General features: G+C 40.4%; 2 protein-coding genes across 4 annotated transcripts in view; one reads left to right on the top strand and one right to left on the bottom strand.

The window, feature by feature from the left end:
- Positions 1–613: 613 nt before the first annotated feature.
- LOC137287452 (uncharacterized) lies at positions 614–9,177 on the top strand. 3 transcript variants are annotated; one of them, XM_067819755.1, is made up of 2 exons: positions 614–726; positions 5,396–9,177. In XM_067819755.1, exon 2 carries the CDS (start codon positions 5,808–5,810, stop codon positions 6,807–6,809), a length of 1,002 nt encoding a protein of 333 aa, XP_067675856.1. In that variant the 5' UTR covers positions 614–726; positions 5,396–5,807; the 3' UTR covers positions 6,810–9,177. The 3 variants fall into 3 exon arrangements, with proteins under 3 accessions (XP_067675856.1, XP_067675857.1, XP_067675858.1); XM_067819756.1 differs by lacking the exon at positions 614–726 and adding an exon at positions 2,469–2,655 and having other exon boundaries at positions 5,396–9,161; XM_067819757.1 differs by lacking the exon at positions 614–726 and adding an exon at positions 2,700–2,834 and having other exon boundaries at positions 5,396–9,175.
- Positions 9,178–11,351: 2,174 nt separating this feature from the next.
- LOC137287572 (43 kDa receptor-associated protein of the synapse-like) overlaps positions 11,352–25,419 on the bottom strand; it is a 31,911-nt gene continuing 17,843 nt past the window's right edge. Inside the window, exons 2-6 of the mRNA XM_067819937.1 lie at positions 22,035–22,133; positions 21,299–21,421; positions 15,339–15,392; positions 14,307–14,506; positions 11,352–13,570 (exon numbers count right to left, since the gene is read on the bottom strand). Of these exons, the coding sequence (XP_067676038.1) occupies positions 13,465–13,570; positions 14,307–14,506; positions 15,339–15,392; positions 21,299–21,421; positions 22,035–22,133 (582 nt within the window). The 3' untranslated portion in view covers positions 11,352–13,464. The remainder of the gene's footprint in view (positions 13,571–14,306; positions 14,507–15,338; positions 15,393–21,298; positions 21,422–22,034; positions 22,134–25,419) is intronic.

Below are 25,419 nucleotides of genomic sequence, written 5' to 3'. Positions count from 1 at the left end.
TATTTACCAAATACCATACAAAGGAATCATAGGCTTTGAGGTTCCAAGAAACGCCATGGAAACTAATATTATTATTTCCACAATAAGTACAAATACAGTAACCATCCAAGTGTAAATATGGAAATATTAAGATATATGATCATATTGAATTGTTCACTAAGCGTGCGATCTGACTACAAAACAGCCCACAGTGCAAATAAAGGAACCTGTTTTACAACATTATAGTCATACAATCCAATCTGAAAGCGACTCACGCCTGTGAATGTGCCCCAGTCATCAACCCTCGCCCCAACAACGACAACAATAGTAACCTGAGCGCTGTTCAACGCTCTCCCCTTTCTTGTCAGCCAGACTATCGACGGTGTCCCATAAAAACAGGAATACGCTGAAACGGAAACCGGTATCCATGAAATGTAGAAGTTGAACATTAGCAGCGGTGTTTTTCAATTGTCATCTGTATGAGACAAACTAGTGGTAATAAAGAATACGCTAGGCTATACTAGGTTATACTACGCGAAGTAGGCAACAAAGTGTTTCTAAAGATAGATATCTTTCAGCGGAGTCGTGTGTTCGCCTTATCAGCGAGTGTCGGGTAACAGTGAAAACGAGATTCAAACATATACGGCATAGCCAAGTTGACAAGAAGCGGATTACTTCTAAGAGACTTTGCTTCTTCGGTAGTGAATATATTACTCCGAGGGTATATCACAAACGAAATCGCTGAAGGTAATTTAGATGTGCATTTTATCTGTGTTATGTATGCGTATTTCTCGAAATGCTTCCTTAACAGCGTAAGATACCCTTTCAATGTGGGTAAGAATTTGAGAGATATGTGCATGCATGGTCATGTATTTGTTGTCTATGATATTTTATCCACCTATATATGTCACAAGCATGTCACAGTGTATATCTGTTTACCCGTTTCGGAGAGGATTGAGGTAGCTATCACGCACCAGTATTTGAACAAAAATTGATATTTCATTATGACATCATTAAAGTGGATCAATTGTACCTTTACACGTGCCCACGTGGTATGTTTGACGTCATTACATGTGAATAGTCAAATGAATAGAATGTCACCACAACAAGAGACATTGTTACACATTCAAACAAACCAGCATAAATGATTGCGTTATTTATTCTATAAACTATTTTCATCTCTGATAAACACCATTTCCTATTGAGCATCTACTTGTTAAGATGCATGTAAAAGGGATGTTGATAGCTACTTTTTAAAATAAGATCCATTTTTTCCTCTGGGATTAATCACAAATATACATCGTTTGACACTCCTTTACACCCGATGAGCGTTACACAACATCATGTAAAATTCTCAGAACTACCAATTTTCTGCCACCATCGACCATAGGGAATGATTTAATATATGTACGTCCATTCTTGTGACACATTTTCGCAAAATCATCGAAATGTTAAGGAAAGCCATGTACTTATACAAACTGAAAAAAGAAAGGGCGTTTTAATAAGTGTTATTTTCACGTGTTCTCATGCTTAACATTCATACGTGTCATTTTGGTGGCATGGTGATTTTCTTCGTCTCAAATCTAAAGAAAACGTTGCTAAATATTTGCCAGTATGACGGCTACCATGTAACTTCCCCACTTAACGACGTCACAGACCACGATAGCCTTCAGTGTTCATACATTCACCCCATACTGGTCTTCAGCAACCCTTTCTTGTAGTAAAATGCTACTAACGGGATCGGGCGGTCAGATTCGCGGACTCCCAGTTGCACGTAGTGTTGCCCATGACGTCAAGCAAACACCACATGCACTCACACCACACATTATGTTAAATTAGAGTAGCCCTGTGAGAACCCGTCGTGATCTAATATGTTGCTGGTATCATGTCATGTTTTATATCGTATTCCGATGACGTTTGATGTTGCTCATGATATTAACCTCTTGATTTGCTGTACCTATTTACAGGAGTAGGGTATCTAGTGGTTAACGCGTTGTCACTGGTCACTCCCCTAGTCTAGGAGTAATCACCCACATTGGTACCATGAGTAAAGCCCATTTATGGTGTCCCCCGCAGCGATATTTGTTGAATATTGCTATAAGACGCATAACCTCACACTCAATCACTCATTTCAAAATTTGCAGGTAGATGCAAAATACTTGAAAGCTGTAAGCACAGCGTAAAATAGCAATCTGGACATCAAGGGTATTGAAAGAGCCTAACAGTCGTAATCTCACAAGCTATAACATGCATATCTTCATTGTCAAGCCGAATTTACTTTCCCCAATTTCCATAATCCATTACGTCAAACTTTGCGAATTTATTCAAATTGCATGTCCGTACACTAGTGTTACTATCCACCCAAGTTAAACGTCTAGAGCGGGTCTTTTAGCAAACGCGCACCTGCTTTAAGTGTCAGAGATAACAAAGTCGATATTTGATCGATCCGTTATCAATAAGAGGGCTTACTGCCGCCAATAGCTCACACGAGTGAGAGTTTTACTGCGGCTGTGTAAGTCGTTCACTGAGTGGTGCACGCCAGCTTCGTTAAGACACAGGGTTATGTTATGTCAGATCGACCTTACTCTCCAGTGTGTGGACAACGTGTGGGGAATGGACAGCAGGAGGATAGTGGACGTTTTATTTTTGTGATAACACGACACGTTGTTTGGACAGGTAGGTTAGGTTGCCCTTTGGTAATATGAGTCAGTCCGGAATGGGGTGGGGGATTCAGTCTGGGCAGGGCCAACTGATTCGTGTAGTTTCACCGAGTTTGATTCATTCCAACATTCATTTCCCCGTGTTGTCATCAATATCGCTGCTTACGGCTTACACCGTGGCTTATTACCAACAGAGTGAGTGAGGCTTAGTTTTTCTCCGCTTTTAACAATTCTCTTTCAGGCTCGCAATTCCTCGGGGAACAAAGGGTTCCATGCTTTTAGCACTATTTCAGCAACATTGCAGCAAGTCACGCAAGAAAATAAGTGCAACCCGTATCTTAGAGTATTACTCATAGAGGAGTTTGTGTTGTCGTATATAATGTCCATTTTCTTATTTATGGTTCCTGGTATGTTTAACGCCAGTATAAAACTTTATCAAATCAAAATGTTTGTAAATAGTATGGATATAGCGTCATTTGCTCTTGTTCTTAATACTGAAATTAGAGACAAAAATAGAATTGTTCTATTGTCATGTTTTAATTTGAATCAGTATTTCATGTTTACACGTTATTTAAACTATATATGATTTTAACAAATTCAAGTTTCGTATTCAAATTCTGCCTATCACTGGTCCGCGTTTTAGCACGCAACTGTTGCCACCAGTGCTGCTAACACCTGGTATCATCACTGTTTGAAAGTGATACTTAAAGACATGCCAGTAAATTCTGAATCATACAAAGAACTGTGCTTTTTACAAAGAGTTTCTATATCTAAGAAAAAGGTTGGTCGTTTGTTACAGGCTAAAGAGATATTCAGTAGTTTCACTCCAAAGTTTATTTTGAGGTCTGTCTCTCCTTTCAACTCGACAAAACGATTTCAAGCTATTCTGTTACTTGTAGATGCTTTGCTGTGGATAGACTCTGGTAAATCCAGAAAGTCATATGATCGATCTGGCTTTTCCCAGTGAGGATCCAGGTTAGAATTGTTCTTTAACAGCCTACGCTTGTGGTTAGTGACGATTAACAGTATCAGATGGCTTTGATTTGGTTGATGCACGTCATTGTATCCCAACTGTATATATCCATGCTCATGATGTTGATCACTGGATTGTCTGATCCAGACTTCATCATTTGCAGACTGCAGCCATAAAGCTGAGACATTGCTGAGTGCGAAGTATAACTCACTCACTCACCAAACAGACACGTGTCCATGCAGAAACCAACTGATGCCCCCCCCCCCCCCCCCCCCCTCTCTCTCTCTCTCTCTCACTGTCATTCAGGCACGGACACAACACCATTATGGCCGTTTTTGTACTCTCAAAAACTACTTTGTATATAGAATCACCTTGGCGTGCTTCCATACACGGTAAGAGTTTCAGTGGCTCTGATATATTAATAAGGTGTCCTGATAAGGTCTTATTATGCGGTATATGTTTGTCCCGACAGCCGTTGTAGGTTGCTAGTGTAATGGTTCAATCGATCTTGATACGACCATCATTAATACTGACACCCTTTCACTGGTTATTGGTACAGTCAATCGTACTGCGTCTGTAAACCATCAATACTTGTAAATGTATAGCATTTGTGCTCTGTATGACTGACACCTAGAGCCCAGGCCAGACTTAATGTCTTTAAGCAGCGACTGGTTTGTGCACTGAGTCTAGTTTATCTCCAGCACAGACTACTGTTTCCTAATTGAATAATTAGACCTAATCTGATTCAAATACCTATATATAATGTTCATATATAGAAACAGACTGATGGCCTTGTTTGGTTGCCAAGTAGTTTAAGCACTGGTACCGAGTTAGTTCCAAATGCCGATAATTTAAAGTCGAAGGACAATGGTCAAAACAAAACTTCTTTTGCTACAGCAGTTGATGATTAGCTGATTTGGGGTTTACATAAAAAGTGTCCTTGATCACTACCCTCGGTTTTCCGTAACCTTTCTTGTTGACGAAATCAAGGTCGAAAATGTCTTGTACATGTATAAAAAATTCAGTAACCTTTAATGCCGTCCATCAACTAAAGTGAGTGAGTGAGTTTAGTATTACGCCGGACTCAGCAATATTCCAGCTGTATGGCGGCCCATCAACTAAAGGCGGTGGGGTAGCCTAGTTGTTAAAGCGTCCGCTCGTCACGATGAAGATCTGGGTTCGATTATCCGCATGGGTACAATATGTGAGGCCATAGATGGTGTCCCCCGCCGTGACATTGCTGGAATATTGCTAAAACCGGCGTAAATCCCTCTCACTCACTCAACATCAACTGATACTATTTAATTACTGTAGACATCGAATAAGCTCCTTTATTCACTGAAGAGCGGTTCCGAAAAAAAAATTCTCATTCAAAGATATTTGAATGGATGTTACGAAATGGGTAAATTAAGACTGGCGAATGTGCACGCACAATACATGCATCGTCAAAAAGGCTGTCAACAAACAGCTGAAGTAGAAGTAACGCCAAACACCTTCAGGTGTCTCGCCAACCAACTGTCGTTACGTTGAACTCGTCAGTTTTCATATGCTTAATAACGTCATAATCACAATCTAGTGCTTTTTAATAAGCTTAGGCGAGCTTAACCCCGTATGTCAATCTAGAGTAAAGTCTTCTCCATACGCTTATGTATCTGGGCTAGAGCATAATCCCCAATAACACAACACCCCCGTACTGTTAAAGCTGACATGATCTTATTGACCCGTTAATTCGTTTGTATTTTGCCACTAATGCTAATGTGCAGCAATCCTCTTTTATTGACAGGCGTGACCAACTGTAAAATCTGGCGCTGAACTGACCGACGTCTGGATCTCGATTTGCTTCAGACACCACCCAGCGTGAAGTAGCCACAGATGTACTTTAGGAGTTTCAGTATTCACTAATGGTACGTGTTAAGCGGACGTTGGCAACACGATGACATTCCTCAAAGGATGCGTTTTTGTACAGCGAAATTTCATGATAACCAGTGATGCATTTTGATGGAGCGGATGAAGGTTTTGAACCTAATTATTCGTGTTGAAAGGATATTGATAAGACTAACTATTCGTGTTGAATAGATGTTGATCAGGATTTACCTTGATGGAGACACTGTTTGACACCCTGTTCATCCAGATGGTACCAATGTCTTTGGAAATTGGATGATTTGAAACATTTTTAAATATTTGATGACCTGACAATGCCTGCGCGAGAAAATCCAAGTTACAGCAGTTCCCGTGTCCAGCGGGCTTACCGCATCAACAGCATCGAGCAGAGCCGTCTCCATGGGAAACTCCATCTCCTGGAGAAGCAGAAGGTCCACCAGGTAAGACTGACCAATCAGGACATCAGGATGGTGTCCGTATCCTTGGACTACATCCAGAGTTCCAGTGGAAGGAGCCCGGAAGGAATGTCCCCCGAGAAGGAGAAACTGAAGTCCGAGTCCGAGGATGAGTCTGAAGACGAGGACAACGAGCCGTGCTTTATGTACGGAGAACGGATCGTCAGTAGACGGGCTAGAAGGTTCAAACGACCTCAGTCGGCGATGGAGAAGAGTAGTAACCGTAGAGAAAGTGTGTCGTCTGTTGTGTCTGATTCCCTGACGTCACTTCCACCCCGACCGCAAAGCAGTCCCTCGCGTCGTCTTCCGGCAGTGACGTTGCGGCTTTCAAGCGGAGACGATTCAGACAGACATTCGGATTCTGGTTCCGAAAGAACTGATATTTCCGGTCGTGCTACTCCCAAGTATGACTGGGAAAAGGATACATCTGACATTACTAAAAAGATTCTTCGAGCGCAAGCGGCAAAAAGAAGGGATCCTCGTCGAGCCCTACCTCAAGCTATTCGAAGACATAGCGCCTTTAACGACATGTCCTCCTCCACACTTTCTCTCTCCCCAGCTCCGTCTAGATCCCCGTCACCGAATCTCTACCCACCACGCCGTTCATCTGTGTCACCGTCACTTGGACGAAATGCTGGACTGTCGGAAATCCTTAACCAAAGACGTCCAACGATGTCCGCAGTCGATTGGCGGAACCATCTGACTAGAACTCAAAAGTCGCCGATGTCTATAACGGCGGCCAGACAGATGGCTAGAGACGATAAGCTGAGGGAGAATGAAACCGCCCGCAGCAAGGTACAAGTTAGAGTGCAGAGTTTCATGAGAGATTACCCAGTACGGAGATCCAACGTTGCCTCGTAACGATTTCTTTGACGACTCACGTTATTCTTGACACAAAGGCAGTGGTCAAGGAATGTGACTGTGATGCCATTCTCGATAATCAGTGAATTATGACTCATAACAATAATGAAAAATACTCTGTACCCATTCGCATACGTATCTTTAGAAATTGACATAACATCTGCATTATCATCTTTCCGTTGAATCCACCGCTTTGAATAAGATTTTTCATTTGATATTTTATAATTCAAACTGTAACATCTAATAGTGGGATAGCTTACTGGTTTAGGCTTTCCCCCGTCACGCCGATGTCCTGGGTTCAGGTTCCACATGGATGCAATGAGTGAATCCACGTTCGTGTTATTGCTTGAATATTGCTTAGATCGGTGTAGGACAATACTCGCTCATTCAGGAAATGATCAATCGGCACAGTGTTTTAATCAGAACACAACGAAGATGAAAAACCCGAAATAATAGTTGTTGTGAGACTTAGTGCTTCCAATTTCTGGGCAGACTGAAACTCATATACAACGACTTCCCATGGAATCTTTCTGGTGTTTTCTTCACATGGATGGTTTCCATGGAAGCAGTACTCCTTTGAGGACAAACCTGCAACACTTGATACCATGTCCACATATGCACTGGCCAATTATTTTGGAAATGACTGATCAGATTTTATACCACGACCATTAATGTAATAACCACCGACACTTCATTAACTTAACTGTAATCAAAATAACTGACGAGTTTTTGTCGACTTGTCGATGATTCGTACAGACGACGAGCTGAAGAAATCATATTTCGATATTTATCTGCAGAGATTCAGTGTGTCACCTTTAATTAAAGGTAAAATATATTATATCAAATGTGAACAGGGAAAATTGTAGTTTGGGGAGCAAACGTTGGAGTGCCGTTTATAAAGTGGAGGCTTAAGAAATTTCTGGAGTGAGTGAGTTTAGTTTTACGCCGCACTCAGCAATATTCCAGCCATATGGCGGCGAGAATTTTCTGGACGAAAACGAGTTAGAAGTTAGCGCTTATGTTGAAATATATGAATTGCAAGTGATTACATGCTTGACAAGTGCTTGACAATGCGTACGTGTTTCCACAAAACTGAAAACCGTCCACGCACAACTCTACTATTATGGCTTGCAGGCGTAACACCTGTTTAGACGACAAGTCTTTCCTTTATTTTGACAATGACGACGTTACAGATTCATATACTGTTTTCAAGCAACGTCGCCACTGCAATTGTCAAAACAAGAAGACACAGTCATTAATATTGCCCGCATTACCTCCAATTTCAGTCTAAGTCACATTTGTTGCCATGGAATAGCCAAAAATATTGTATTCAGAATTCCAAAACTATCAAAAGGTACCAGTACACTACTAGACCAATCTATGGGTCAAGTTTGGTGAAGAAATATTGAATGGTTTTAGAGTTCTGCTCCTGAAAAGATAAATGTGCACGGACGGACGGGGTTAATAACCTCCGCAAAACGCGTTGCAGGGAATAATATAGAGTGAGTGAGTGCGTTGAGATTTATGCCGCAATCAGCAATATTCCAACAAAATGGCGGCGCTCTGTAAATAATCGAGTCTGGACCAGACAATCCAGTGATCAGCAGCATGAGCATCGATCTGCACAATTGGGAACAGATGACCTGCGTCAACCAAGTCAGCGAGTCTGACCACCCGATCCCGTTTGTCGCCTTTTACGACAAGTATAGTCGCCTTTTTATGACAAGCATGGTTGGCTGAAGACCTATTCTACCCCGGAATCTTCATGGGTCCAAAATAAAGCAGTTAATCATCTATAAAGTCTTGTCACTCAAACAAAAGTACCAACTGCTGTAAAATAACGTTATTACTCTTGCTGGTATGCACATTTTCAACAGTGGAAAGAAAGGTACTCAGAAGATTTTTTAATATTTACAGGCGACATGCTACATACCGACTAGGTTGTACGAATTCTTTCACTGTCGACACAGGGCTTGGGGTCTTTTATAGCAAATAGGGATGATGGGGTAGTCCTGTGGTCAACGCTTTCGCTAGTCATGAGGAAGACCCAGGTTCGATCCCAGACATGGGTGCAGTGTGCTTAAAGCGGGGTAAAACTAAACTCATTCACTCACTCATGTTCGGCAAAGATACAGCACCAAGTCGATCAAACGAGCAACTGTGTTGCATTTTTTAGTATATATTAATTTACCATGTGTTATACCAACAGGCACATGTTACACTATTTACCGTGTGTTATGTTGTGTCATGTGGCAAGGATACATGTGTCTCGTTGATCTCATTGTTGATTTATAAAATTTATATGTATGTTTATGGATATACTTCAAAATAAACTATATCACGGTCTTGCCACTACGTCATCACAAGATATTTATATTTTGTTTGCGCATTATTGATGTTGTTGTGTGATTAACTATCCATTTAATAACCTTGTGTCGATTTAGATAGTTATGAAACTTTATCTTCACCTCAAATCACCGGATTACTCGGTCATATCAGTTACATTTTGACCTGTGTACCTTTAGCGTGGACACCAAGTGTCACATTTTTTCACTAGTTCTCGTGTTTACATATTCTTGTGTCATTGGGTAGCCTGGCGGTTGAAGCGTTCGTTCATTACGGCTAAGACCCGAGTTCCATTCTACAGTGGGTGACGCCTATGTCTGGCGTCCACAGACTTATTATTGTTGGAAAATGTTTAAAAGTATGATCGCTCACTCATGTAATCCACAAGTTGTTCGTCAGGTAACTGAGATTGATTATTTTCGCGTGCTGACGTTATAAATCTCACCCTGGCACGCTGAGTGATGAGGATGTGTTAAACTGACGGCTTGTAACGGCAGTTTTGACGTTCCTCGACGTCACGTTGATGCAATGTGATTTGGAGCGTCATAAAGCACCATTGCGATAAATGAATGAGTCGTTGTATTTTTTAATGTGTTCATGTAATCCAGCTTGGCACTTCACCTTGTGAAGCCAGGGCGGGTCTTTTCGAGGTCGAGGTCCCTAGTATCATATTTGTGGTCCACTTAACGTCATGCCATGGGATTCCTGTGACATCATGGTTGGCATGTATGACTATACCGAACCGATCATAAAATGGACATACAACACAGACGAAGACGATCGATAGCACTTCAGCTGAAGTTAGGCAAGAGTTGTCTCCCTTCCCATGTTTGTGAACATAGTCAACGATAGGTCAGCGTCATGTCATGAAATTAAACTGCAGTCAGCTCTCTGAGAATACTTCCACATTATTCTTCAGAAAATGTAACTTGCTTCAAAACTTCTTTAAATGGAAAAAATCAAACAAACATCATTCTTCTGTATACACATCCGTTTGTTTCGGAGGAGCACAATTGCTTGCATCATTTAAGTATTAACGTTGCCGCCATGTGGACCTAAGAAACTTGAATAAAACTGAAATATCATTAAAGACTCCATTAAAAATTACACACTGGGTTAAAGGGTACATGAATGAGGGAATTAAAATCTAAAGTCACATTGGCAGGGTTTGGTCTGGGTATTGGGAAACAGAGGTAACACAAACACGTAGAATAAATTAATGACACCAACCAACCAAACTCAGTACAGAACACGCATACACACACGCGCGCGCGCGCAAAAGCAAAATGAAATAGAAAACCGAAAACAACCGAACTCGCCAGGACCAGGCGTTTGAAGCGCTCTTACAATGCCCGTAGCTTGTCGACATTCGAATTGACCGAAAGTACGTTGACTTAAGTTACAGTTCGAATGAATCCGTGAAAATATATAACAGTGGATGATGGTGTAACAATGAATGAAGACGAGTACCACGTCACGGGGCAGCCTCCCAGTCTCAGCACTGCAAGCTGCAGATAATGGAGTCTGGCTCAGACACAGTCAGTAACTGACAAAGACTAACGCTTAGTCTCTGACGTTATTTATTCATGATGGTAACAAAAAAACCGCTAATCTCTGAGAGTGCATGTCTGTCTGTCTGTCTGTCTGTCTGTCTGCATGTATGTGCGTGTGTGTCTGACACACACAGAGAGAGAGAGAGAGAGAGAGAGAGAGAGAGAGAGTGTGTGTGTGTGTGTGTGTGTGTGTGTTGGGTATCAAATAAACCAATGTAATTTAGAAAGGAGCCCCTCGGAGATTCAGAGAGCATAGGGAAATCTAGACTTGATTATTCATTTAGCACTTTAGCATTGATTGCAGGGAGGGCTTGGATGTATGAAAACAACGTGGTTTAGGAACTGTGAGAGACTATAACTAACATTAAGATCACCGATCTGTGCAGTTGCAATGATACGCATCAGTCTGGTCAGCGATTATGATCATTCGACCCTCTTGGTCGTTTCTTAAGACAGGTTCTCTGGAGATTAGTTCAAACCCGTATCTTCACTGGTCATATGATCTAGATAATACTTATTGTTTTATTCTGTCTGATCAACAGCATTAAGGTGATAAAACGAGGACATGCAACGGCAAATCAATTCTTGACTGAAAAAATCCATGGGAGCTTGAATAAGGAATAAAGACACGCTGACAAAACCATTGTTCATTACTCGTGTTTACTCAAAGCATATATGTACGTAAAAACATACAACACAACAGTGACTTGACAGATAAAATATTCTACACATACTAATATTCAAATAAATAAGGTCAAAAGGAAATCATAAACTACACTGCCCTTAAGAGGTCGCTCTGCCATCACACAGATACACGCTTTAACTGTCTTCACATAAACTTAACAGACGCAACAACAAGTCATAGCAAAGTAAACATAGAACTCTTCGATTTCATTTCATAATTAAAAATATAATACTTTGTGTTCGTATTTACCATATACTGAAATATATCAGATAATATGTAAACGAGGCACGTGCTGATCACGTGATCCAGCTGCCGAATGGAAGGGTGGTTGATTCTCATTCTGTGAATAGTCTATTCTCAGACGATTTGTCTGATACACGTTGATTATCTGTCGTTGGAAGTATGTGTGTGTGTGTCAGTCTTTGTGTTAGTGTAAAAGCTTAAAGTTAAAATCTTAATTTTGCAGATATTGCTGAATAGGTTACACAAGCAATACCTGCATTTTTCAAATTCACAGCATATTTTTAAACTTCATGATGTCATCTGCGACCAACGATGTCATTGATAATCTGCCGTAGTATCCAATCTCCCCTCAGTCGAAACATGGAAAAGGAATATTCAATGTTTCCATATTGCTTGAAGCTTGAAACATTTAAACTCCATCGACTTGTTTGAGATTAGCTGAGAGCAGAACTTGCAGTACAGACGAGGTGATGATAATGTTAAGTTCTCCTCGACATATCCGGGTCATGTTGTTCAAGATAATGAGTTCACCCAGCAGGTTTTCGTCCATTATATGAAATCGCTCAAAAGCACGGAAATGAATTGTTTGCAACGATTTGATAAAAAAACATTAACCAAATGATGTTTAGGTTATAAATGAAGTGGACAGGTTAAAAAGATATAATATAAAGATAAAAGTTAAATTGTGTTGACACGTGTGCCTAGCGTGTTTGGCTATTTTTGGAGTTGGTCGTGATTGTTTCTGGGTCCAAAGGTCTCCAGAGACCATGTTCTGAGACCTCTAATATTCTCAGCTGTTTCTGATCAGAGACGGATAATATTCACAACTGTTCATGATCAGAGATTCATAATATCCTCAACTGTTTATGTCCCCATAAGACCCATAACATTCTCAACTGTTCATGTTTATGTTCCCATAAGACCCATAACATTCTCAACTGTTCATGTTCAGAGACCCATCATGGTTCTCAAGCGTCAGTGTTCGGGGACCGATAATATTCTCTGTTGTCCATGTTTGGAGACCAATATTATTCTCAAGTGTCTAGGTTCGAAGATCAATATTATTCTCAAGTGTCTATGTTTGGAGTCCAATAATATTCTCAAGTAACCATGTTCAGAGACCCATAGTATTTTCTTGTGTCCATGCCCTTGTTCGTTGCGTCGCGATGAAACATGTCCGTGCAGTATTAATCAGTACTAAGTTCATTAGACTGACATCGGTTCAAAGAATTTCATTATATTGCTTACATTTCAGCCATGACGCCCCTCTACACAACCGATTCCGGATGGTCTCCCTCCGAAGGAAAGCGCAATGTTCAACACATGTTCGGAATCAGGAGTAATGTTCTATATACACAGACCTATCGGGCAGGAATGGTCCGTGCTAACGGATTATCTGTGTACTTTTGTACGCAGCAGATTATTAATCTGTAGCCAGTGTCTGGTTGGTTCTTGTATGATCCCTCATACCATGGTTTCCGTTTTTAATACACGTGATAGTATCTCACTCGTGTCTTTGTCATTTGGCATGTTTGTCTTATTTGGTGTCCGTCTTCATAACATCGTACATACATCGATATATGTCCATTAACTTGAAGTCAGATATGCGGCCATTTTGACCCGTATTATTACGTCACAGGTCACGCGAGATGACCTCTCATCTCGCACGGATCTCGCGAGAAGCTGCACTAAGACATACCAGAAGCAAGCAGGTTCACTTTTCCTAAGGCAGTATCAGTCGAGTTTATTTCTTCCAGTCAGGGCCTGTCTCTGGACGTCATGTTTTCGTGACGCCATTTGTCAGCAGTTCATAGGCAACACATGTGTGTCACGTGTACAAGGCAGGGTTCTCCGACGATTTTCGACGACACGCGGGGCATGGTCGTGTCTTTCCAGCCCTTCCAAGAGTCGATCGGGCAAGATAATCAGAACACCTGAAATGTAAATATTAAGAAATTACTTAAAGGGCTGTGAGTTATTAAAATCTAAAAACGTCCTTGCGTCAAAAGCAAACATTCTTAGTCAGATTACAAAAAAAAGAGATATAGTCTTTTGTATTGCCAACTTTCCAATCACCAAATAAAATTGATTCGATCTACAGTGATACGCAAATAGACATTATATCTCATCTGTGACCTACATGTCGTTCGAAACAATTGTTCTTTGGAATCATCTAAATGAGCATTTAAATACAACTTTCAGCGATTTTCTATCGCTAGCAAACTATAGTCCGGTTTCAATCGGTATGAAATCTGATATTTATCAATATTGTCCGGATATTAACAGAAGAAAGAGTATCTTTTCCTGCTTAAGCAATGCGATATTGAGTGGTACCGCCATTTCTTCCTGCTTATTTTACAAAGGGAAACATCAAGCTTAGTGATCTTGTCATGTTGAAAACTTTATTGTTTACTTGTCGTTGATGGATTTTTGTCTGTTTGTTGTTTAACGCCGCACTCAGCAATATTCCATCTATGTGGCGTCTGTCTGTAAATAACTGAGTCTGGACCTGACAATCCAAAGATCAACATCATGAGCATCGATCTACGCAGTTGGGATATGATGGCATGTATCAACCATGCAGACCTGACTACCCGATACGACAGCATGGGCGGCTGAGGACCAGTTCTAACGGGATCTTCACGGGTATCCTTCATAGACATTCCTAACCTGCCGTGTATGAAGTGGCCACAGCGGAGGGCGTCTAATTTCTCTGGGCGTTCCCCGACAACTTCATCACAGACACCACAGAGGAGCTCCATCTCGTCTAATAACTGTCGCAGAACAGAGAAGTGGCGATGGGCTAGAGTTTCATCTCCAGTGGCAGCGTACAACGTCCTCAATCGGGCATGGCACCGTAACATCTCCAACTGCAATAAAACATGGAAATATCAAAACGTTATCAACAAGACTCTAGGAAAAATCACTGTATCTTTAGATTGTCCACAGTCGATATTGTTACGAGAGTGTGCTTTTCTGTAATTTGTATTATCATTGATTAAGTTGTAGTTATCAATGGGTCAGAGTTTTTAGAGTTTTGTGTGTGGATACCATTAGTCGACTCATACAAACAAGCATGGGTTACGGAAGAAGTTCCAACCCGGATCTTTACGGGTATATTTATTGGGATGTATTTAAGAGGGCCATCATAGTTGTATTTTAGACTTAACGTTTGCAGTTACGATTTTTTCATCTCCGTAGCGTTTTGATACCATTTGTATTTTTTCTTAATTCTTTACTGTAATGCTTGTCACGTTTGAACAAAAATGGTCATGCAAAATATATAATCAACGTACAGTTAGTTTTTTTAACACTACACAGAGTAATGCAACAGCAATATGACGGCGGGCGATAAGTCTGGAGCAGACAAACCAGTGATTCACGGTAATTATAACCAAAGCCCAACTATCTGACTGTCCTATCCATTCTGTAGCTTTCTGCATTTATGCTGGACTCCACCACTGTTATTCAATGGCAAAATTAACAAAGGTCGACATGTTTAAGAATGAGAATTCTAAACGATCTCCTTCTTAAGGTTTTTCGTATTTTCGTTTCAGGGTAACAATAATATGCTGTTATTAAATACGTTATCGCATTTAAATAATGCGCATACGGAATTGGTGATGGACCTCTATCAGCCTTAGTAGCAATACTTTGGACTACGAAGAATATAATTTGGAGCTATGGGTGTTGGTTACGTACCTTATTGCCGATCTTCTGCGATATATCTAATGCTTTCAGATTCACCTCCGTTGCCTGAAAGAGAAGGAAATATCAGAATAAAATTTACAGAATAATCAGCTAATAATGATAACCGTGATAACCGCTGGTCACCGTGGTCTAACATCCGTTAATCATGCTGTCGTCCACTAGTTTGCACGGCATAGTGAAAGCGTTCAGTTTTACGCCACACTCCGCAATATTCCAGCTATATGTAGGCGGTCTGTAAATGATTGAGTCTGGATCAGAAAATCCAGAGATCAACAGCATGAGCATCAATCTGCGGAGGTGGGACACGATGACGTGTCAAGCAGCCAGCGAGCCTGACCATCCGATCCCGTTAGTCACCTCCATCGACAAGCATGAGTTATGACATTATTATAATAATACGAGGCAACAAAAATAATATTATGGCTTTGCGGTGTAAAACAACATACATTCAATCACTAATACAGGTCGTACATAGTATGTGCCGAGGTAAATAAAAATGGCAATGTTCTTTGACTAATATTTGAAAGGTGAGCTGCAGTCCCTTGTAATACATTATGCCTTATGAGACACACATCAGCACTTTGGCTACACGTAACGATCCCACCGCTAAACATAGCACCTTGTGTTATCCCGAATACAACCGAAAACATGAGTAAGACCTACAGCAATCGGGAACTATGAAAAGACACGCCAAGAACATTCCGGAGCTTTCCCACGGAGGTCGCATTACGTCGCTTTGCTCACCCACTCCTCAACTCCATCGCAAAGCGCACGAGCGCGTTATTTTGGGACCAGCCTTCTACCTCATTGGTTGAGATTCACGAGCATGCTTCTAAATACTAGATTGAGTTTTCAAGTTTAGACTTTTAGACGAAAATAAACGGATTTTTTCTGTGGGAACCGCTCTCTGCAGTTGCAGATGATGCCGTTCCGACGTGACCGGGAACTGGCTTCTTGCGATACTCGTCCCCTGTAATCACTAAAACTAAAGGCACGTGGATTGTTGTGATGATCTTGTCATATCATATGCAGCGTTCGTCACACGGGATCCTGCACACGCGCATGCGTAAATGACCTTATCTTGTTGGATGTTTTTGTTACTGTCAAGTGCTCCCGATCACCTCGGGTAATAACTGACTTCCGATGTTTTGATACATGACACATATGTCCCATGTTTAATTGTGCTGATGTGTGCAACATTTGGTTTACATTTCAGAGGCATATTGCACTGGTCGTATCATTAGCTGGAATCATGTCGACAGTGCAAAACCTGTCAGAAATCGGGATACATTGCAATTGTTGAATTTACCTATTTTTTTCAAATAAATTAAAGCGACAAAACCCTTTAAAAAAAGCAAGTTGGTCTCTCGAGTTGTACATAGATGCGAGAATAGATGCAAAATTGCTAATGCGGCATTTAGCAAATCTTACATCACTTACTTACTCATATAAGACATTTATTAAAGTGAGTGAGACATACGTTGTCTTATTACAGAGAGTAAGTGAGTGAGTTGGTTCTTACACCGCTTGTAGCAACATTTTAGTATTATCACGGCGGGGAACACACGAACTGGACTTCACACACTGGACGCATATAGGGAATCGAACCCGGGTTTTCGACTTCACGAGCTAACGCTTTCCCCTCATGGCTACCCCTCCGTCCCCTTAGTTTAGTGAGTGAGCGCAAAGCCGTTTAATCAGAGTGTATCCACGTTATCATTTTCATAATAAGACTGTGATAAATGCGGTTTGTTATAACCATAGTGAGTGAGACACAAAACATGTGTCCAAATGCAAAGGGGCGGTGCAGTAGCCAAGCGGTTAAAGCGTTTCGCTCGTCACACAGGAGACCCGGGTTCGATACAGGCAGATACAGCTACACCAATACATCTATGATACTCGAGTGAGAGAACCATTGTTCACTATTTACGACAAATGTATACACATTACACTATTCTTCGCCGGAAGCCTGCAATAAGTATCGTGGAAATCACCCGTTTAATATACACACGCACCAAGATGCTATACACATGTGTTACACATTCCCAGGAAATATAAACATTATTGCATGTATATTATAGGAAGTCGAATAATGGGCTTCTGTTAGTAATTCTCGTGGGTTTCACTAGGCCACACGTATCTTATGACAATATGACAGTATCATTTTATATAGCTGAAGATCATGCTCAACGAGACGTTGAGCCTGACTCATTCATAACCGCTCATTCACTCGTAACGTTTCTACAATAGTCGAACGCGCCGCAAGGGCACACTATATACAGCGTGTTTAGTCGATGATCGATCTTTCGTCATATCGTGAGTTTCACTTTATACGGAGCAATACTCCAGCAGTTAGTGCTGTCGATGTTGACCTAGTCTGTCTCACAGTCTCTGAACCATATTATGTCCCTTCTGCCCAGCACTCCCTGCAATGCTAAGGCTTTAAATGAAGCAGCTCTAAGATTTCCGGATTCCCTGGTCTCCCAGACGCTCATTTTCAAATTAAATTGGTTTACTTACTACCATCCAAATTATGTATATTCAGAGACTAAGCGTTAGTCTTAACCAAACACACACACATTTTGATAAGCATTTCAAACGGCGTCCCTCGCTCAGAGGTTGTTTGATGAAGGTTGCAAGTGTCAAGTCCTCGTAAACTTTCAAAATGTCGTTTATGGCAGACATGTGGAGGATATTTTCAAATTTGAAGCATCAATGACGAAAATGATTTCAGATGCAGTTCTCAATTTTTATTTATACCATATGTTCCAGTGGTTTCCTTCATTTACGTGAACAGCTGATTTGCCTCAACGTTTAGGTGAACTGATTGCCTCTACGTGTGTTTGTGTCAAGAGGGGTAGGATACGCTGATCGTTTAGGTGAACTGATTTGCCTCTGCGTGTGTTTGTGTCAAGAGGGGCAGGATACGCTGATCATTTACCGAACACTTGGTATCTTCACCATTTACTGTTTTAATTAATACATGATCATATAGGCTCTTCTACCGATTTATTATGAATTATGGTAATATGTTTTGTCGCCTTAGTTCATTGTGTGGCTAGAGTTTCTGAAGCTACCATTGCGTGTCTGGTGTGTGTAGAAGACACAGCCACATAGCAGGAGCGCCGTCGTGCGACGATTGGTAACATATACGTTATGACGCTTATCTCTAACACTCGGTGTCACGACTGTTTTTCAGTGACCCATTCACATAATTGCCTCGCCATTGTCCTCCTACGCTTCATGGAATATCTTTATTCGGATAATTGATACCCGTTATTACCTCTGTATATTCACCTGCCTCTAATTCGATAACAGCTGTTAGTCAATACCTGTATAATACGCCAGTCTAAATTCACAAATGAAAATGATTGATATGATGCAATTATTGAGTCATTGGAATAAATATGCCCCAGACAGGCCAGGTTTTGTTCCGATCTGGAACATGGGAGTTGAAAGTTAAGGGAACATGGCTCAGAATGATTGATTGAATGTCGATAATGAATGCCAAATACAATTCGAATTTCTGAATGAGCACCTACACGTCAACATATACTGACACCAATCTTTCAGGCAATAACAATTATGAACGACAGTTCCCATACGGTACAGTTAGGCAAGGTTCGATAATTCACAAGTGATTGTGTTTATGTGCGGATGTAAATTTACATTGGTTACAACAACTTTCAGAAGGTCTTCGACCCATGACAAGGCTCTTCCATTCACTAACACTGCCGGGTCTGTTAAATAGACCCAGCAGCAAATAAACACATTCAGCCCATGCACGTCTAGAGTGTGTCTCAAGTCTAGATTACCATAGTTTCAATTTCGGATAATAAAGGATGTTTCTGGTCTCCATTTTTTTGTATTTTATTAACATGGCTTAGAAACTTTTTTTTCTGCACAACATGTTCATTTCAGAGACTGATTCATTCTCAGTCGACAAGATGTTACTCGTAGCAAAACATGTAGGGCAAAGGATATATATGCACCTATGTTAGATACCGCTCAAAATGAAGCAAACGGAAAATGGTTATTAATTGATGAGGATGCAACTGATTAGGGTGGCATAGTTGTGTTTTACCGTTTGCTTTATTAAGTTTGCAGTGTTTTGACTGTTTCAACCTATAATTAACTCTGCGAATGTTTGGTCAAATCTGTGTTTAAGTGTATACCTTCTTTTGGCTGAATTTGAGGTTGGGTAAACCGGGTAGACTCCAAAAACTAAGTTTCGATTCCCTAACTTGGTATAATGTGTGCAGCTCGTTTCCGGTCTTCTGTCGCCATGTTGCTGAAACATTACTACGAGCCGCGTAAATATTTATACTTTTGTACTGCAGTTTAGTTTAACAACCAAACCGTGCATTCTGCTTATTATACATCTTTGTACACTGTCCACAGAATGCCCACCTTTACTGATAACAGATTGTGATATCGAGATAGCAACACTATATCACGCCAGTGTAATTATTTGTTTGGAGACAGTAAATCGGATTTAATCGTATCCGGCCATAACCTGTGTTGACAAATTTGAAGTTCAAGACAAACAATTTAGTGTAGTGTAATAAACGTACTATAACAGTTCTGAAGCAGGTATACCTATTACATTTACTGCTCGGCTTTGATGATGTCATACTCACACAGACAGTATCCGATGGGCCTCTTGTTTAAAGAAAGTTTAGTTTTGTGTTTTTCTCTCATGACACAGACTCATGAACAACAAACGTGTACGAAGAGTTGACTCGCATCGGCATTTGTTAAGTAATATAGCGACGAGACCAAGTCTGCATGCCCAGACATTTTAAGTACAAAACATAAATGATTTGCATTTTTCAAAAAGCAGATTTGTTCATTTCATTATTATTGACAAACAGACAATGTTATAGCACCAAGTGTAAAAATACAGAGTTACAATTTATGGTACAAGTCGCGGGTCGACTTCCCTCATGTAGTTAACAATGTGCGAAATTAGATCGTGTACGAAGAACGAGGATAGTTTCAACAGAATTTTGAAATGAACAGTGGTGTCTAGACATAAGTTGATTAGCTCAAACTATTTCTGTTTTACATCATCATGTGGCGACTATGTTAATAGTTAGGCCTTTCATTTTTACTATATGGTTTACATGGCTATGATCGGTGGTAGAAATAACATAGAAGATCATCAATCTTGACTATCTTCAGAAACGATTCCGTTTGGTGTGAAGGAAAAACAGCTGTTACGATTATATGAGTGTATTATGTGATGACACCAGGTGTTTGCAGAAAAGGTTCTGACTTGCTGGTAGCATCCGCCATTCACAGCATAGACATCAGTGTAAAATATCAGAGAACTGCAAGCCTCCATTATCCCCGAAGCAGATTCGTGTGCGCTCCCCTGTGCAGTAAAATACCGTTTATTTCAAAACCTTGTTTTCGTTCTCGTCAGCACTGTACAGCAATCGAATTAAGAAAAAGTACCAACCCGACTTTCTGGGTCATCGATCACTTAATTGTCTGGTTGTTCTGCAACACGACGGGTTTTTTTCTGAGTTGTAATGTGATGATAATATCTCGTGGCAAACAGGTCATTTGTAGCTGACGTTTCAGTTAATTACGTGTATTTTTGAAAGAATATAGGGTCAGTTGCTTCAGAAAAAAACCATCCTGAACAAAATTTTGTTCTACCATGTGTATGCAGTCGGACATGGCAAACCAAATTTTGATAGCGTTCACGTGAAGAAAACCTCATCCTGTTTAGAGAGGTTACTCTCCATTTTATGAATGGCATTTGAATAAAGAGTTACGGGCTACTAAACATTCAGGATCATTCTCAATAGAAACAAAGAAACAATTTGTACATTTTTCACAAGCGTGATCTTCAGAGTTCATCGAAATGTGATAAACTGTATTTTCGGTATTCTTGATCTCAGAGGAACCGATAACCAAATTCTTACTACAGGACGCCTCACCTTGGCAAGGTCTCGCTGACAGGTAGCAGTCTTGGCCATTCCGCTGAGGGCTTCAACCTGCCCCAGACGGTCCCCTGTCTCAGACATGATACTGTATGCAGACTCATATCGGGGACTGGCACGCTGGAAACACACAAACAAACAAATGTCAAAGAACCCCTTTATGTTGAACCTCTGTGGAACTAATAGTTCAACTGTCTGTGTACCGAAGCATAGTTATATATGTGCATTGGTGTTTTGGATGTCACTGTCACCAACATTATTGTACGTGCATAACAATATAAGAAAATTGAAACACCTTTTAGAAGAGCGTTGCAGGGAATATACAGACTAATGCTTAATCTCTTGATGTATTTGATTTTTAATGAAACAAATAATTCCGTTAAACTGAAAAGGACCACCAGTGAGTTCGGTGATTCCAAACGTGGGGAAATCTGAACTTGGGCTCATTTTGGACTGGAACATTGCAGGTAAAAATAAACGGTTGGGGAATAATGTCTCTCTCTCTCTCTCTCTCTCTCTCTCTCTCTCTCTCTCTCTCTCTCTCTCTCTCTCTCTCTCTCTCTCTCTCTCTCCTCTCTCTCTCTCTCTCTCTCTCTCTCTCTCTCTCTCTCTCTCTCTCTCTCTCTCAACTTTCTGGGGCAGTTGGGTAGCCTAGTACTTAAAGCTTGTGCTGGAATAGTGATTGAAACCCATCATGCCAGGAAGAATCGCCATTACGTCAAAACATACGAACCTCTAGATCGTTCCTCTTCCTATGGATGTCCGCGAATGTCAGAAGGCACCTTGCCTGAACAGGACGGTCTCCGTACAGCATCGCCAGTTTCATAGCGTCCTGCAACACGCGGACACTGGACAGTCAAGCCTCACACGATAGCAACTATACAGCGACACATGTCATCCTGTTCAGCTTTACCGTAGCGGACGGGTAGCGGGGTCGTTTTAGGGTGTAAACGTTTGTATTTCGAAGCATAGTGTTCCTCATAAGACAGAAGGTGATATCTATAGGTGATGGCAGGGTGACAATATACTCCGAAACGTCGTACACCACACGACGCTTATGTTGAAGAACACTAATTACCCCCTTTTTGTGTTTCACTTCTAAACGCCATTCAAAAATTTGAAATTTTACAGAACACCTGGTGGCATTATTATTTATCAATATCCAAGACAACTATCACCTCACGTCTTGTTCTGCAGTTCCTGATCCTTAATGCATTGCCACGATGAAGACGAAGCTCACATGAAATCTTCATCTAGACGTTCAGATATCAGGATGCTACCGAGTTTATCAGTTTCGTTATTTAAATCCTCTGGATAATAAATCTATAAATATCTCCTTTCATTCATATACATAGTCTGTCATACGGACCTAAAGCAAATATATCCAGGAAAGCCAAAGCAAGTCTAGAAAATGTGACAGCTCTGGAGATTCCACAGCTTAATCCCTGGGCCCCTTTTTATTGCATTTTCAATTTCAATTTGAAAACTTTAATTTCTGTAAAATATGTTCATTTCAGAGACTAGCTGTTAGTCTATCATATACTCCGTGTACAACTGTGTTCTGAAATGTGAACAGTTCACTGTTAAATATATGCGTTACCGTAGTTTTCAGAAAGGTGTAAAACGAAAACTCAATGTACATTCTATATATCTTGAACCTATCAAATTTCATATGTTACGAAATAACTATAAACACGCATTGCTATATAAAATAAATATCACGCCTTACATTGTTATAAATATATACAGTAATACTTCACATGATTATATTCGACCAAACTATAAACCCTGACTACTAAGCCTGACAATTCAACCCCACTATTAAACCACTATTCAAATCTGACTATTCCACGTGACCATTAATAAGTTAGGGATATCGGTATATTGATTGACATTTCATCAGTGAGTCAATGAATAAATAGATCATTATTCATCATTTTCAAAATTTACATATATCCTTAATTACTTTTGTCCAGTATATTTTTAAACATCTTAATAATTTCTTAACAGGGTGATTCAAATTCATAGAGTCACTATTTTCGAAACACAATATGTCCCCCACATAAAGTCGGTGAGAAAAAAATCATGATTCACATGACACGAAAACGATTTCAAGTCGTCTACGGCACATGCTGCCACTTTACCTGAGTTTAAACATTTATGTAATCATGTCATTAAGCGAAACTAAAATATAAGTTATCTTAATTTACATAGTTCACAATCTGTATATATACATTCCATACATAGGCAATGCAGAATTGACTTTGAATTACCCACAAACTGACGTTTTCTTGTAAGGTTCGTAAATATTTGAAAGTAATGATATCCTAAATACCTATAACGCTTCATCCCCACAGTCTCGCTAGTTTTGCGCATGCTCGCGCGTTGCATGAGTTGCACGAGATTAAGGCACGTGGAGTAGGATATTTACATTCACAGACACGCGAGGAATGGCGGAAATAAATTGGAAACACACACACATGTTCAAGACGTGGGAATACCCCAAACATTTCAAACTTAATGCTAACCCAAGTATGGCCAGGTGTTAACGCAGAAATGCCATCTCCACACCGACCCTTCTAACAATCTAAGCACCAGTATGTGTGCTAAGCCATTCCTATAACAACGGTCACCGCAAGAAATACGATTAAACTTTTTTCAGAAAAATAGGAAATATAATTCTACACTGTATGATTTTTTTGTTGATTATTCGATGAGCCAGTAGAGACAAATAACGTCGTGTACTTAAGTTGATTCAAATTTTTTTCAAATTAATACACTTTAAAAGCTTTGTAGCACAGGTGATAAATTTCGGTTCTTATAAAAGTGGATAATTAATTATTTTTAACGTAGGTGAAATGTTTAAATTAATATGGATCTATGAGTCATTTCCCCTAAATTTTTCATTAAGAGAGATACCATCGTTACTTAATACAAATGGTGGAGGTAAAACACACTAGCAAATACAAAACCGGGATTCGACCTCAGGATCATCAGTTTCCGAGGTTTTAAGGATTCGCTCAGACAGACAGTGTCATCCTTGCCCTGTACAGCCAGTGTCCTTTCATTCTAACTTTAGTTATATATCAGTATGAATCGTCTCCCCTTTGATATTTTTGGCCGGCGGTTTGTCTCTGTTCTGTCTTATCAGGGTTTCATAAGAACTGACTAGTCAGACACTCCTAATTGCTAATTAACAGGGAAAACCTTCCAATTGAGACTCGTTATGAACTTGTTATAAAATTAACCATCTGCTGTACGCTAGCACACAACATTGTCCATGTTTGCTAAGGAGTCTGGTGCATGAACTCCAATTGGGTATAATGATATTAATGATTAGGTATATATAATGAGTGTATTTATAGCTCCGGAAATACCAAGGCGTTTTATCACGGTAATAATATTAGGATAGAGAGGAGGGGCTGGAACATGAAGCCATCTCGCTAGAGTAGATGGACCGAGTTACGGCCAGAGTTTTATGAAATCTGCTTTCTTCCTAGGTCATACTAGTGGTCTGTGGCGCCGTCGATGGTTGAGAAAGCATAAGAGTACCAGTAGAGGAGTCGCCCATTGAGTCGAATTGTGCTCTGTTGTGTCCCTTTATGTTGCCAGAATTCTGAACTAAGTTTGATTTTAAGCCGTTTTTAGCGATATTCCAGCAACATCACGGCGGGGACACCAGAAATGGGTTTCACATTGAACACATGTGGGGATTCGAACTCGGGTCTTCGGCGTGACGAGCACACCCTTTAACCACTAGGCCATCCCATCTCCATCCTTGATTCGGATATTAGTCTCGGCCTGATATATAGATGTGATGATATGCATTTTACGGCGTTTTCCAGTTTCGTACAGCACATGAATGGGTAAATGTTGCCTCATACCAAGAATTGTTATCAGGGTGAGTCTGGGCATGATCCTGTTATCCCAAAGGGAGGCAATTACCACAAAAGCTTTAGTTCTCTATGACCAATTTACAGGTTGGTATGTGCAATGTCAATGAGTACAGCAGTTACTAAGCTACCTCACGCACCTGACAATGTGGAGCGCAAAATAACTCTGACACAGAAATAGGTATACATAAAGATATATAATTATTGCTTTTATATGGTGATGGA

Source organism: Haliotis asinina, chromosome 6 (assembly GCF_037392515.1).
Source record: "Haliotis asinina isolate JCU_RB_2024 chromosome 6, JCU_Hal_asi_v2, whole genome shotgun sequence".
Classification (NCBI taxonomy): Eukaryota; Metazoa; Mollusca; class Gastropoda; order Lepetellida; family Haliotidae; genus Haliotis; species Haliotis asinina.
The sequence above is the reverse complement of the archived record's forward strand: the minus strand, read 5'-3'. Positions and strand labels throughout refer to the sequence as shown.

Excerpts from the sequence above, each read along its gene's own strand:
- LOC137287452 (XM_067819755.1), top strand. The coding sequence starts at position 5,808 with ATGCCTGCGCGAGAAAATCCAAGTTACAGCAGTTCCCGTGTCCAGCGG.